Source organism: Podarcis raffonei, chromosome 10 (genome assembly GCF_027172205.1).
Source record: "Podarcis raffonei isolate rPodRaf1 chromosome 10, rPodRaf1.pri, whole genome shotgun sequence".
Lineage (NCBI taxonomy): Eukaryota > Metazoa > Chordata > Lepidosauria > Squamata > Lacertidae > Podarcis > Podarcis raffonei.
The window spans coordinates 74,691,588-74,706,242 of record NC_070611.1 but is presented as its reverse complement, the minus strand read 5'-3'; the positions used below and the strand labels follow the sequence as shown (position 1 = coordinate 74,706,242).

The 14,655-nt window shown below is 47.2% G+C and overlaps 4 protein-coding genes across 10 annotated transcripts in view; all 4 read right to left on the bottom strand.

Moving 5' to 3' along the window:
• LOC128421999 (zinc finger protein 782-like) overlaps positions 1-8,119 on the bottom strand; it is a 43,085-nt gene extending 34,966 nt beyond the window's left edge. Inside the window, exon 1 of the mRNA XM_053405441.1 lies at positions 8,052-8,119. The gene's annotated coding sequence lies outside the window, so the exon portion shown is untranslated. The remainder of the gene's footprint in view (positions 1-8,051) is intronic.
• LOC128421964 (oocyte zinc finger protein XlCOF6-like) overlaps positions 1-14,655 on the bottom strand; it is a 121,370-nt gene that overhangs the window by 104,825 nt on the left and 1,890 nt on the right. The window lies entirely within an intron of this gene.
• Positions 2,863-14,655, bottom strand: part of LOC128422884 (zinc finger protein 850-like) — a 127,738-nt gene continuing 115,945 nt past the window's right edge. Inside the window, exons 2-3 of the mRNA XM_053407503.1 lie at positions 3,462-5,546; positions 2,863-2,868 (exon numbers count right to left, since the gene is read on the bottom strand). Of these exons, the coding sequence (XP_053263478.1) occupies positions 2,863-2,868; positions 3,462-5,315 (1,860 nt within the window). The 5' untranslated portion in view covers positions 5,316-5,546. The remainder of the gene's footprint in view (positions 2,869-3,461; positions 5,547-14,655) is intronic.
• The window catches only part of LOC128421967 (zinc finger protein 624-like), a 182,106-nt gene continuing 180,636 nt past the window's right edge, over positions 13,186-14,655 (bottom strand). For all 7 annotated transcript variants that reach the window (XM_053405366.1, XM_053405363.1, XM_053405365.1 and 4 more), the window contains one exon: positions 13,186-13,534. The gene's annotated coding sequence lies outside the window, so the exon portion shown is untranslated. The remainder of the gene's footprint in view (positions 13,535-14,655) is intronic.

Genomic DNA, 14,655 nt, shown 5'->3' with positions numbered 1-14,655 from the left:
GGAAGACGTCCCACACTCCATACGTCTAAATGGCTTCTCCCATGTGAGAGTCCCTGGATGTACCTTAAATAAAGGTAAAGGTAAAGGGACCCCTGACCATTAGGTCCAGTCGTGACCAACTCTGGGGTTGCGACACTCATCTCGCTTTATTGGCCGAGGGAGCCGGCGTACAGCTTCTGGGTCATGTGGCCAGCATGACTGAGCCACTTCTGGTGAACCAGAGCAGCGCACGGAAACGCCGTTTACCTTCCCGCCGGAGCAGTACCTACTTATCTACTTGCACTTTGACGTGCTTTTGAACTGCTAGGTTGGCAGGCGCAGGGACCGAGCAACGGGAGGTCACCCCATCACGGGGATTCGAACCGCCGACCTTCTGATCGGCATGTCCTAGGTTCTGTGGTTTAACCCACAGCGCCACTTGAATCCCTGTTCCTTAAATACTCCGTAATAAATAAAGCACGTTTTGCAGTCTTTTCACTTAAACTGCTTCTCTGAGTTTGTTGATGGTTTGAAGGGTTTCAACTCTTAAAGTTCTTCCTGTCCATGAGTCTGTTGATTTTGACTCTGACAGAAGCTCTAAGGTTTCTAAGGTTTCCACTCTGATTGAAGCTCTTTCCACACTCCATGCATTTAAATGGTTTCTCCCCTGTGTGAGTCCATTGATGTATCCTTAGGTTTCCATTATCACTAAAGCTTTTTCCACAATCAATGCATTTATATGGTTTCTCCCCTGTGTGAGTCCGTTGATGTGATCTAAAGCTTGCATCGTAACTGAAGCTCTTTCCACACTCCATACATTCCTCCAGCAGGAGCGACTGTGGGGCTTCCTCGCCCTCTTCCATTCAGCTCCGCCATTCCCAAAGGGCAATTCTTCTTCAGCCATTGTGGGAGCAGACCGGCTGGAAGCTGAAGCGGCTTCCCTTTGAGTAGGCTTTGCTTTGCTTTCTGCTGACCTCAGTCTCTTGGATTGTGGCCAGGTTTCCTCTTCCATTTCCCTCAATGCTGAGCAGTGTGGGATGTGGGGGGAAGCAAAATTCACCCCATAACTTTTCTGCAGGGTTCCCTCTGCAGCACAAAAGGATGGGAGGAGGGAGGAACACGTAGTAATAAATGGAGACTCCAATAAATGGAGAGAAGAAGAAAGTGGAGTCCCCTATAGATCAGTATTGGGACCCGTGGCTTTTCAACAGATAGGAGTGAGCAGGGAGGGGGCAAAGTTTGCTGGTGGCAGTAAATTGTCCAGGATTGTTCAAACAAAGAGAGATTGCAAGGAGCTCCAAAAAGAGCTCTCCAAACGGTGTGATTGGACAGAAAATACAGCTCATTGTCAAGAAAATTAAAGTGATGCATGTTGGGGGGCAGGGAAACACGATCTTAATATCATGTGCAGGATCATGGGGTCTGAACTGGGTTTCTCTGTGTGCTCTAGGAGACCAGGGGAGAGGGGAGCTGGTCGCAGACGGAGGGGGAGTCTCCCTGGATGCTTCAGTAGCCGGGCTCTTCTGGGTCTCCTAGCCCCTCTTCTCCTTCCTCTGAGCCTGAACTGCTCTCTGTCCCAGCCTCTTCCTGCTCACCAAACCCTGTTTCCTCCTCAGCTTGCAACACCTCCCCTCCCCCTCTGCTCCCTTTTCTCCCTCTATCTGCTGATCACCATCCCACCACCAGTCCCCAGGATCTGAGCCTTCTTCCTTGTGGGTCCCCCAGACTGGTGTCTCCCCCGCCCCTGAACCCAGCCAGTCCATGACAGCAAAAGCAGCACCAACAGTAAAATCAGTAGGATAGTAATAAGGACTGTGGTCCTCTGGCAGGAAGACTCCCTAGCAGCATGATTGACTAATAACCTCTGGTATTATGGAAAAATATTATCCTCCCCAAACCCTAGAATAAGCAGTAGCTCTGGGGTTCCCCTATGTGGTTCATGAGTGAAGATGGGCCCTCCAGGAGACTTTCCTGGTACCTGCAACCCATCCTTCCCCATCTTGCAGTTAGGCTTCGGGGGGGGGGGAGGAATCTCTCATTAAATTTTAAGTTTTCTTCAGAACGTGCAGGGGGCAGGGATGAAGTTCTGTTGAATAAGTAATGTTTGGAGATCATGCAGTGGTGGGGGTGACAGAGTTTGGTGCAAAAACCACTCTGACACACAAATACCCATCTTGAATGCTTGAGTACAGTAACTCCAGAGCCTTAGCCAAGCATCGGTGGGGTAGGGGCCACATGTAGAGCAAGTCCCACACTGATGTCAAAAACACACACAGAAGCAGCGGGACGTCTATAGTAATAGTTTACTGAGATTTCAAAGCATACGGTTCTCACTGGGTCCCCAGTGAGGCACAAAACTTAGCTCCTGAGAGCAGATCCAGTTTCAGCAGTAAAAAAATACAGCACACAGGATATCTAAGTCAGGCACACACACCGGCAGAAGGGAGCAAGCGAGGAAAGAGGCTGGAACGACACAGGGCAATGGAGGTGTGTTTTTCGCATCCCGTCGTTTTGGAAGGAGGTCAGCAACTCGGCATCTGCAGGGGCATCATGAAGAAAAGCTTTCTGCCGCTGCTTGCAGGCACATCCCAGAAACACACACTGCGATTCACAGTGTATTGCCCTATCAGTTGTTCTTCAAAGGTTATCGAGATGTGGTCTAGAAACCAGTATTGGACCAGATATCAATATAGAGCCCAGCCCTAATCCTCACTCACCACCAGCAAACCAGATTCATCCTCTCTATCAAAAGGTACTTTACCTCTTAGATTATACTCACATTGTTAGACATTGCCTTCAATATTTCATTGCTGTTCAGTTTTACATATAAACACAAGAACATCAAATACACATCGCGTGTTTAAGACTGATTTCCTGCTGAGTTCATTGCTGTGAAGAAAGAGTGGACACTGAAAGGAAAACGTCCCACTCTCCATACATCTAAATGGGTTCTTCCATGGGAAAGTCCCTGGATGTTCCTTAAACACTCCATTGTAAATAAAGCACTTTTTGCAATCTTTTCATTTAAACTGCTTCTCAAACTCCAGAATAAGCAGGTTGCCCCATGGGGTTCATGAGTGAAGATGGGCCCACCAGGAGACTTCCCTGGTACCTGCAGCCCCACATTCCCCGTCTTGAACTTAGGCTTTGGGGGGAAATCTCCCATTGAATTTCAGTATTTCAAGATGAGGTTCTGTTGAAGAAGAAGTGTTTGGAGATCATGTAGTGGTAGGGGTGACAGAGTTTGGTGCAAAAACCATCTTGTGTGCTTGAGTAGAGCAACTCCAGGGCATGAGCTAAGTAGCAGCAGGGGAGGGGCCACGTGTAGAGCAAGTGCCACACTGAGGTCAAAAAGACACACACAGGCAGCAGGACTTCTTCAGTAATAGTTTACTGAGCTTTCAAAGGCTACAGTTATGACTGGGACCACAGTGAGGCACAAAACTTAGCTCCTGAGAACAAATCATTCATATGGTTTCAACCCCTGTGTGAGTCAGTTGATGCACGCTGAGGTGTCGACTCTGACTGAATTTCCTTCCGCACTCCATGCAATTAAATGGTTTTTCCCCTGTGTGAGTCCGTTGATGTGTTCTAAGGGTTCCATTATCACGAAAGCTCTTTCCACATTCCATACATTCATATGGTTTCTCCCCCGTGTGTGTCCGTTGATGTATTCTAAGGGTTCCATTATAACAAAAGCTCTTTCCGCACTCCATACATTCATATGGTTTCTCCCCTGTGTGAGTCCGTTGATGTTTATTGAAGTTTCCACTATTACTGAAGCTCTTTCCACAATGCATACATTTATATGGTTTCTCCCCTGTGTGAGTCCGTTGATGTCTTCTAAGGGTTCCATTATCACTAAAGCTCTTTCCACACTCCATACATTTACATGGTTTCTCCCCTGTGTGAGTCTGTTGATGTCTTCTAAGGTTGCGGTTATCACGAAAGCTCTTTCCGCATGCCATACATTCATATGGTTTCTCCCCTGTGTGAGTCCGTTGATGTGTTCTAAGGGTTCCATTATAACAAAAGCTCTTTCCGCACTCCATACATTCATATGGTTTCTCCCCCGTGTGAGTCCGTTGATGTCTTCTAAGGCTTCCATTGAAACTGAAGCTCTTTCCGCACTCCATACATTCATATGGTTTCTCCCCTGTGTGAGTCCGTTGATGTGTTCTAAGGGTTCCATTATCACTAAAGCTCTTTCCGCACTCCATGCATTTAAAAGGTTTTTCACCCGTGTGAGTCAGTTGATGCATATTTAGGTGTCCACTCTGACTGAATTTTCTTCCGCACTCTATACATTTAAATGGTTTCTCCCCTGTGTGAGTCCGTTGATGTCTTCTAAGGGTTCCATTATCACTAAAGCTCTTTCCACACTCCATACATTCACATGGTTTCTCCTCTGTGTGAGTCCGTTGATGTGATCTAAGGCCTGCATGGTAACTGAAGCTCTTCCCACACTCCATACATTCATATGGTTTCTCCCCTGTGTGAGTCCGTTGATGTGATCTAAGGCCTGCATGGTAACTGAAGCTCTTCCCACACTCCATACATTCATATGGTTTCTCCCCTGTGTGAGTCCGTTGATGTGATCTAAGGCCTGCATCGTAACTGAAGCTCTTCCCACACTCCATACATTCATATGGTTTCTCCCCTGTGTGAGTCCATTGATGTGTTCTAAGGGTTCCATTATCACTAAAGCTCTTTCCACACTCTATACATTTAAATGGTTTCTCCCCTATGTGAGTCCGTTGATGTCTTCTAAGGGTTCCATTCTGACTAAAGCTCTTTCCACACTCCATACATTCATATGGTTTCTCCTCTGTGTGAGTCCGTTGATGTCTTCTAAGGGTTCCATTATCACTAAAGCTCTTTCCACACTCTATACATTTAAATGGTTTCTCCCCTGTGTGAGTCCGTTGATGTGATCTAAGGCCTGCATCGTAACTGAAGCTCTTCCCACACTCCATACATTCATATGGTTTCTCCCCTGTGTGAGTCCGTTGATGTCGTCTAAGGGTTCTATTATCACGAAAGCTCTTCCCACACTCCATACATTCATATGGTTTCTCCCCTGTGTGAGTCCATTGATGTGTTCTAAGGGTTCCATTATCACTAAAGCTCTTTCCACACTCTATACATTTAAATGGTTTCTCCCCTATGTGAGTCCGTTGATGTCTTCTCAGGTGTCCACTCTGAATGAAGCTCTTTCCACACTCCATGCATTTAAATGGTTTCTCCCCTGTGTGAGTCCGTTGATGTATATTGAGGTTTCCACTCTGACTGAAGATCTTCCCACACTCCTTGCATTTGAATCCTTTCTTGCCCATGTTAGTCGGCTGATGTGTTCTATCAGTGAAAGTCTTTCCACACTCCAGACCTTTAAATGGTTCGCCACTTTTGGGGTTTGTTGATGTGAGCTATGTGTGTTCATTCAATGAAGCATGTTCCAGATTTCACACATTTTAATGTCTATATCTAGTGAAACCAAAGGTGCCCTTTCCCCTGGAAGTCTGTCTCTCTTCTCCATAACCCTCCTCAGCGTTGGAGGAAAGGAAATCCTGTTTGGGTTTCAAGGAAGAGAACAAAGGAAAAGAGAGCATATCAGATGCAATTAGCACCACCTCATATTTCAACATGTCCTATATTTCCCCTGCATCCTACCCAGGTTCCAAATTTTTAGGAAATGAAGATGCAATGATGTCAAATGATAGTAATGCATCAGCAACCTTTCATTATCCTCAATCATCATTAATAAAGCAGCATGATCTTGGAAAACAGCCTTTTCCCATCAATTGTTTTCTCACAGGAAATGCAGCTACTCTCTCTCCATGAAAAGGCCCTCTCTGTCTCTGGTTCATCTTTCCTTTGGACATTTCCCATCATCGGCATCATAATCCTCCATCCACTCCTGTTTCCACTTCTAGATCTTCATGAATCACCTGCACAGTCCCAATGGCCTCAGGAAGTCCATGTGGACCATTATATGAGACCCAGGTCTACATCTTTTCCAGGGACTGTGGTCTGGGTCAGTCGGAGAACTAGTGACAAGGCTTGGTGCTTGGGGTCAGCTGAATGGGTGCTCAGGGAAGCTCCTGTTCTGGGAGATGGACCTCCGTCTACATGCCTCACATTGCATGGAGAGAGCAGGAGAAGCAGAAAGAAAGCAGCTGGCAAATGGGAAACACCCCCCCATTGTTCCTTATAATAATTATGTGCTGCCTGATCTCTTGCACCGTCTTCTGACACAGGACTATCCTAATCTGGCACTGAAAAGCTGGATATTAAAAGCAAATGGATAACTCTACTTAGTGGAAACTTCATCCTTGAATATGTAGTACTGATTCATTAACAACCTGAAGTTGTGTTATTTCTTGAGATATGAATTTATTCCTGATCTGAGCGCTTTTTCCTACTCTCCTAACTATATGTCAGTCTAGGAGATCGTTATGAAGGAGAAAGTTCTGCAACCTAGAGCCCTAAACAGCCTCGGCCCTGTAGACCTGAAGGAGTGTCTCCACCTCCATCCTTCACTCTGAACACTGAGGTTCTCCTCTGAGGGTCTTCTGCTGGGTCCCTCCCTTCAGAGGTCAAGGAAATGAACAACTACCTGACATTTAGAAGACAGTTGAAGGGAGACCTGTATTAGGAGGTTTATAATGTTTGATGTTTTACTGTCTTTTATGTGTACTGGAAACCCAACCAGATGGGCAGGGTATAAATACTACAATCAGTTGTATTATCTTGTGATTTTTTTGTAGTTATTTTGGAATTCGTAGTGCAATATCAGGTCATGAAATGTTTTGGGTGGAGAAAATCACAGGGTTGCCGTAAACAATAATCCCACCCACACACCCTCATTCACATACAGTCTGTAAATTTGGGAAGGTCACACAGCTCACCTGTGCTAATACTGCCAGTCTTTGGCCTCCATAGGCACACCCTGTCTGTAGAGCCTCCAGCCACAAGCACTGTCTATCATGAAAATGGGTCCTTTGACTGGGAAGTATCTCAGCTTGTCAGTCACTCTGACATTGCCTATAAAAAGTAAGAGGAACAGAAATGCCTTTGAGGCGCACCTTCTATAGCAATTCTGAGATCAATTAAATAGGTTCTGCACCCCTGTTTCTGATGACAAGTGTACATTTTCCTCATCCTCAATAAACCATGCAGTGGAAAAGACACTTGAAGATAAAAGCCTGAGAGAGAGGAAAAGGTTTCTGGCTGCTTCCTGGGGGGGATTGCGGAAACAAAGAGCCGCTTCTGAGAAGGCCCCTCCTCTCCCCTCTTCCTCTTCCTCTTCCCTCTCCTTTCCAGGACGAACAGTGGTTGGACTGGGCAGATTCGCTGTGTCTGGACAGGGCAGGAGCTTATGGGGTGGGAAGAGGATGGAGCTTGCAGGAAGGAAGGGGTGGTGGGGACAGGACCCCCCACTTTCCAGGGATCCTTTTCTGGTTGCCTTGAGGGGGGGGTCGATTATTGGGTGGGAGGGAGAAGCCAAGGCCGCCCCTCTGGAGATTCCTCGTGGGCGCACGATGGAGACGTCTCCCCAAAGACTGGTCTTCCTTCCCCGCCCCCCGCCAGTGCTTCGCTTCCTTACCCCGGGGATGCTCCCCTCCCTCCTCCCCCCGGCTCCCCCCACCCTTCGCCCCCTCCCTCTCTCCCGGAGTCTCCCAGAGGCCCCTTTGGCGCGGCTCACCCCTCGCCATGCGCGAACCATCTCTCCACCCGGAGGGGCCCCCCAAGACGAGATGGGGAGGGACGAGGGGGTCTCTATCCAGGCGTCTGTCGCGCCCGTTAACCCTTTCATGGTCTGCCTCTCTCCGCGCGGAGCGCACAGGGCCCCAGGGATGCCTGCGCGGGGGAAACGGGGCCAGGGAGTCCTCGTGGGACCCCGTGGGTGGGCGCCCCATGTCCACCCCTGCCGAGGAAAGCCCCCTTCGCAGCACACGTTCAGGGATCCAGGCCCTGCCGGGGGGCCCCACGGAAGGCACTTTGGGGAGTTGGCGCGGAGTCCCTCTCTGGGTCCCTTTCTCCCCTCCCCCCCCCCCCCGCGACCCCTTTACCTCTTTGTCCTCCATCCCGATTCTCATTTCCTTTCCTGCAACATCGATGTTTTGTTGGGGGGGGGTCCCCTGCCGCCCCTCCCGCCCCTCCTCTCCTTTCCGAAAGGGCGCGCCCCTAGAGCTATGGCGCTGAGCGGCAATCCGGCGTAGAAGCTCCACTTCCGGGAGAAACTGGCAGTTTGGGAGGAGGCTCACCCCTCCCTTATTCCCGGAGCAGAAGCCGGATTGGAGGAGGAGGAGGAGGAGGAGGATCCTGATATTTTCAAAGGAGACGCCCAGGACAGCCTTGCAGCTAGAGGGATGTCTGAATACTATTATGGTTCTTATTGGAAGAGGGCAGTTTAAAGGTGTGGGAAACTGGGGTTGTTGACAGGGGTGGGTGACGGGCTCATGTTTCTGAATGCCAAAGACTCCTACTTTGGGACAAATCTGTGATGCATCATAGAAAATGTATTGTGAAATGTATTGTGGGAAATGGGGAGAGGTCTTAAAAATCCATGCAACCATCTTCTCGGGGTTCCTACTCTTGGTGTGTTTGAACCTTGTTGCAACAAATAAAGATCAGGTCAACTGACCGCCGTTTGCTTCTTTAACTTGGCTGGATTCTCCTTCTTTTGCTGACCGGAGGGACCCCCGGGGAGGGGCGCCCTGACGAGCTGGGCAGCGAAGGAAATCCGCACCCGGGGATATTTTCCTTCTCAACTCCTTCCCACCTGAGCCTCACCCCCTTACCTAAAAGCCAGACACAACACAAGGTGACAGGATTGCGACTCCTGCCCTCAGCAAACAAAATAGCTCCCCCTCCCCCCCCCCGGAGCAAAGCAACCCCGGGATGCTGAGGTCCCGAGTCCTTGAAATGAAAAGGGGAGGGGCTCGGGAAACCTTCAGGGAGCAGGCGGGGAGGGGGCTGCCCAGGCTCCAGGAGCTCCTTCTCGCTGGTTCCTCCCCATCGCCCTCCTGCTGCCTGCCTCCCCTCCGCTTCTACTGGTCCTTTGCAAGTGCGGGGAAGCTCTAGTCCCTCCGGCCCCCCTCAAATTCCTTCTAAGAGCCCCACATTGCACGGGGCAGGCTCACCTGCAGCGAAACAACACACAGCTGCCCTGGCCGAGTGGAGCCAGGCTGGGGCGCAACGTGGGGACCCCAGAAATGTGTCCCTAGAAGAAATGCGCCTCCCCCCTTCTCTGGGGTCAAGTGCTGCCGGTGGGCTTCCCAGAAGAGGCCCCTGCTTGGCCCCTGGGAGGACAGGGGCCCCTTGGGCCTGATCCTGCAGGGCTCACCTGATGTTCTGGTGCAAGTGAACCCTCCTTTGTCCTTCAGGGAGAACAGGGTTTCCCAAATTTGGGTCTCCAGCTGCTTTTGGACTACAGCTCCCATCACCCCTAGCTAGCAGGACCAGTGGTCAGGGATGATGGGAATTGTAGTCATGCCTTCCAGGTGGCTCTGGCAAGTGAGCCCAGCTGCATGTGACTAAGGTGGGGGGGGATTCCTTCCTGGTGTTACGGAAATTACAGGGGAGGGGGTTACCATCTGACATTATCCCCTGGGACGAGGAACCCCAAACCCCTCTCCCCTCAGTCGCAAAAGATTCACATATCTTATAAATACAGGAAAACACGGTCTCTGCATTTTAAGAATGGGATTTACGGACTTTGTGTTTTATGAATGGGATTTATGAATAACCGAAGCCCAACAATCAAGAGCACTATGTTTTGACAGCTAGCCAATGGGGGAATCCGTAGACGGCTGAAACTGCCTCCAAACCAGCCTTTCAGCTCAGCCTTTGCACGATTGTCTCAGCGCCCTCCTGCTGCTCAGACTATGGGCAAAGTATATTAAATGTAGCCATTTTGGTTTCGATTGCCTAAAGTTGCTAGAATGTTACAAAGATTGTGTCTGAATGTATCCTTTCAGCTTGACAGCTCTGGGAATGATAACTAAATTTGTAAATTCATATAAAATCCATACTTTAACCGATTCTTCCCATTCCAACGCCATTTTAACTCTTAAGAAAAAGTAAATTTAGGCTTCACCCTCTTCCATGACCGTGGAAGCGGATAGTCACGTAGGCAGCAAAAACAGGGCCTCCTGCCATAATCCCCCGAGCCACACTTCGCCCCACCCTGGTAGTGACCAAGGGACGACAATAGACTTCCACAGAGGCAGTTGACCAAGCCAGGTTCTGAAAGCCCATCTCAGGAGAAGCCCTGAGGGCAAGGATGTAATTTGATTCTGAATTGATTTTAGAATGAATTGATTTTAGAATGTATTTCAATTAATTGATTGTGATTTTATGTAAACTATATTACTTTTACTGTTGTTAGCCGCTCTGAGCCTGGCTTTGGCTGGGGAGGGCGGGATATAAATATATTTTATTTTATTTTATTATTATAATTACAGTGGTACCTCAGGTTACAGACGCTTCAGGTTACAGACTCCGCTAACCCAGAAATAGTACCTCAGGGTAAGAACTTTGCTTCAGGATGAGAAGAGAAATAGTGTGGCGGTGGCACGGCAGCAGGAGACCCCCATTACCTAAAGTGGTACCTCAGGTTAAGAACAGTTTCAGGTTAAGAACAGACCTCCGGAATGAATTAATTACTTAACCCGAGGTACTACTTTATTGTGTCGATAGTTTTCTTGTTCTTTGGGTGATGGGTACTGGAGAGGTGTCCAGAGATGTATCTGATAGAGTGACCAACTGTTGCACTTGTGTAACCCTTTGATACCCCTCCCTATTTGTGACATACTAGTGAAGATGCTACTCGAAAAGTATTCTGGGTGAAGGGGGGGGGAGTTTTAAAAGTCGATGTAAATTGTCCAGGGTTGTTCAAAAAAAGAGAGATGCAAGGAGCTCCAAAAGGACCTCTCCAAATGGGGTGAATGAGCAGAAAATACAGTTCATTGTCAATGAGATTAAAGTGATGCATGTTGGGACAAAAAAACCTACACCCATTAATATCATGTACAGGTTCATGGGTCTGAACTGGATTTCCCTGTGTGGGGAGAGGGGAGCTGGTCGCAGCAGGAGGGGGAGTCTCCCTGGATGCTTCAGCTGATGGCCTCCTCTTCTGGGTCTCCTAGCCCCCCCACTCCTCCCTCTGAGCCTGAACTGCTCTCTGCCCCAGCCTCTTCCTGCTCACCAAACCCTGTTTCCTCCTCAGCTTGCAACACCTCTTCTCCCCCTCTGCTCCCTTTTCTCCCTCTATCTGCTCATCACCATCCCACCACCAGTCCCCAGGATCTGAGCCTTCTTCCCTTGTGGGTACCCCAGACTGGTGCCTCCCGCCCCCTGCACCCCTCCAGTCCATGACAGCAACAGCAACAACAAGAGTAAAATCAGTAGGATAGCAATATGCACTGTGGTCCTCTGGCAGGAAGACTCCCTAGCAGCATGATTGACTAATAACTTCTGGGACTATGGAAAAATATTATCCTCCCCAAACCCCAGAATAAGCAGTAGCTCTGGGGTTCCCCTATGTGGTTCATGAGTGAAGATGGGCCCGTCAGGAGACTTTCTTGGTACCTGCAACCCATCCTTCCCCCTCTTGCAGTTAGGCTTGGGGGGGCGGGGATCTCCCATTAAAGTTTTCTTCAGAACGTGCAGGGGGCAGGGATGAAGTTCTGTTGAATAAGTAATGTTTGGAGATCATGCGGTGGTGGGGGTGACAGAGTTTGTGGCAAAAACCAGTCTGTCACACAAACACCCATCTTGAATGCTTGAGTACAGCAACTCCAAGGCCTGAGCCAAGTATCCGCGGGGCAGGGGCCACGTGTAGAGCAAGTCCCACACTGATGTCAAAAACACACACAGAAGCAGAGGACTTTTTCAGTAATAGTTTACTGAGCTTTCAAAGCATACAGTTCTCACTGGGACCCCAGTGAGGCACAAAACTTAGCTCCTGAGAACAAATCCAGTTTCAGCAGTAAAAAAAATACAGCATGCAGGATATCTAAGTCAGGCACACAAACCAGCAGAAGGGAGCAAGGGAGGAAAGAGGCTGGAAGGACACAGGGCAATGGAGGTGTGTCTTTCACTTCCTGCCACCTGGGAGGGAAGCCAGGAACTCGGCATCTGCAGGGGCTTCACGAAGCAAAGCTTTCTGCCGGCTGCTTCCAGGCAAACATGCAACACAAAAACACACGCTGTGATCTGTGTCGTATTGCCGTATCAGTTGTTTTTTTGTTTTGCCTTTTCCAAAAAAAAAAAAAAAATTCATTTTATAACACAAATAAAGAACTCAAACAGAAATACAAACAAATTATTGTCATATCCTTATTTTCCTAATCATTGTTAAGTGGGCTTCCCCAAGTCCCACCTATCTGATTTTCATTTTACTTCATCTTTAGCAGTTTACATATATCATCGTTTCTAACCATCTTTTTTTAAAATCACTCTTAAAATCACTTCACATTTTATCACTTACAAATAATACTATTCTAAAATACACTATCTTCTACTTCTAAGCCTGCAGCCTATATCCAGTTCCAAAGCTATTCTAAGATTTAAATATTAACATATTTTTTCAAATATTCCTTAAACTTCTTCCAATTCTTTCAATACTTCTTTCAATACTTTCATCAGTTCATTGTAAATACTTTCCCAGAAGTCTTTTTCCTTGGGGCACGTCCACCACATGTGGTAAAAGGTTCCTTCTTTTTCTTTACATTTCCAGCATTTATTATCATGAGTATGATACATTTTTGCAAACTTCACTGGTGTTAAATACCATCTATACATCATTTTCATCCATTTTTCTCTTAATACATTACAAGCTGTAAATTTGATTCCTTTTTCCACAATTTCTCCCAATCCACCATCATGATATTGTGCCCCACATGCCTGGCCCATTCAATCGTTACAGATTTCACTTGTACATCTTTTGTACGCCATTCCAGCAATAAATTATACATCTTAGATAGGTTTTTCGGTTTTGTATCTAATAATTCCGTTTCCAGTTTTGATTTCTCTCTTTGAAAACCAATTTTCTTATCCATTTTAAACACTTCATTTATCTGGATGTACTGGAACCTATCATCTAATTTATCTTTCAACGGATCACAAGGTCCCCTACTTCCATCAGAATAGCATTATACTTCAACCACGTATCTTTCATATTCTACCTTTTAGGGGTCTTAGCTTCCAATGGTGAGCCAAATCACTTCTTTTTCAAGGGTTCTCGCAATGCGTCAGGGAATGGTCTGAAGCTGAGTATGTAGGAATGCATTCTCAGGCAGATCAGCTTTCCTGGGAGCTGGAGGGGGGGAATTGACCCTCCTCTTTTGCAGTGGTCTCAGAAGCAGGGAGTGACACTGATACAGAGCAGATTAGACAGGAGTTACCTAGCTAAGAGATAAGGACAAGAGAAACAGACTCAGCTGGCCCTGAAGCAGGAATATGGATTTCTTTGGAGATCATTGCTGGGAAGAAGAGTGGACTCTGAGAGGAACATGTCCCACACTCCATACATCTAAATGGGTTCTCCCTTGTGAGAGTCCCTAGATGTTTCTTAAACATTCCATTATAATTAAATCACTTTCTGTAATCTTTCCATTTAAACTGCTTCTCCTCATGTCTGTTGATGGTTTGTAGGGTTTTAACTCTTAAAGTTCAACCTGTGCATGAGTCTGTTGATTTAGAACTTCCACAAGTACTGGACCTCCACCTCTATCTAACTTCCTGACAATTATATGGTTTGTCTCTTATGTGAGTTTGTTAATGTAAATCAAGGAGTCTACTGTGACTGAAGCTCCTTCCAGAGGCCAAACATTTAACTGGCTTTTCTGATGTGGGTCTGCTGATGTTTTCTAAGATTTCCACTATGGCTGAAGCTTTGTCCGCACTCCATGCATTTAAATGGTTTCTCTCCTGTGTGAGTCTGTTGATGTCTACTAAGCTTTCCAGTTTCACAAAAGCTCTTTCCACACTCCATACATTTATACAGTTTCTCCCCTGTGAGTCTGTAGATGAATATTGAGGTGTCCACTCTGACTGAAGCTCTTTCCGCACTCCATACATTTATATGGTTTTTCACCCGTGTGAGTCCGTTGATGTCTTCTAAGATTTCAAGTTTCACAAAAGCTCTTTCCACACTCCATACATTTAAATGGTTTCTCCCCTGTGTGAGTCCGTTGATGTCTTCTAAGCTTTCCAGTTTCACAAAAGCTCTTTCCACACTCTATACATTTATACAGTTTCTCCCCTGTGTGAGTCTGTAGATGAATATTGAGGTGTCCACTCAGACTGAAGCTCTTTCCGCACTCCATACATTTATATGGTTTCTCCCCTGTGTGAGTCTGTTGATGTCTTCTAAGGTGTGCATTATCACTAAAGCTCTTTCCGCACTCCATACATTTAAATGGTTTCTCTCCTCTGTGAGTCCGTTGATGTCTTCTAAGTTCTGCATTGAAACTGAAGCTCTTTCCACACTCCATACATTGAAATGGTTTCTCCCCTCTGTGAGTCCGTTGATGTCTTCTAAGTTCTGCATTGAAACCGAAGCTCTTTCCACACTCCATACATTTAAATGGTTTCTCCCCTCTGTGAGTCCGCTGATGTCTTCTAAGTTCTGCATTGAAACCGAAGCTCTTTCCACACTCCATGCAT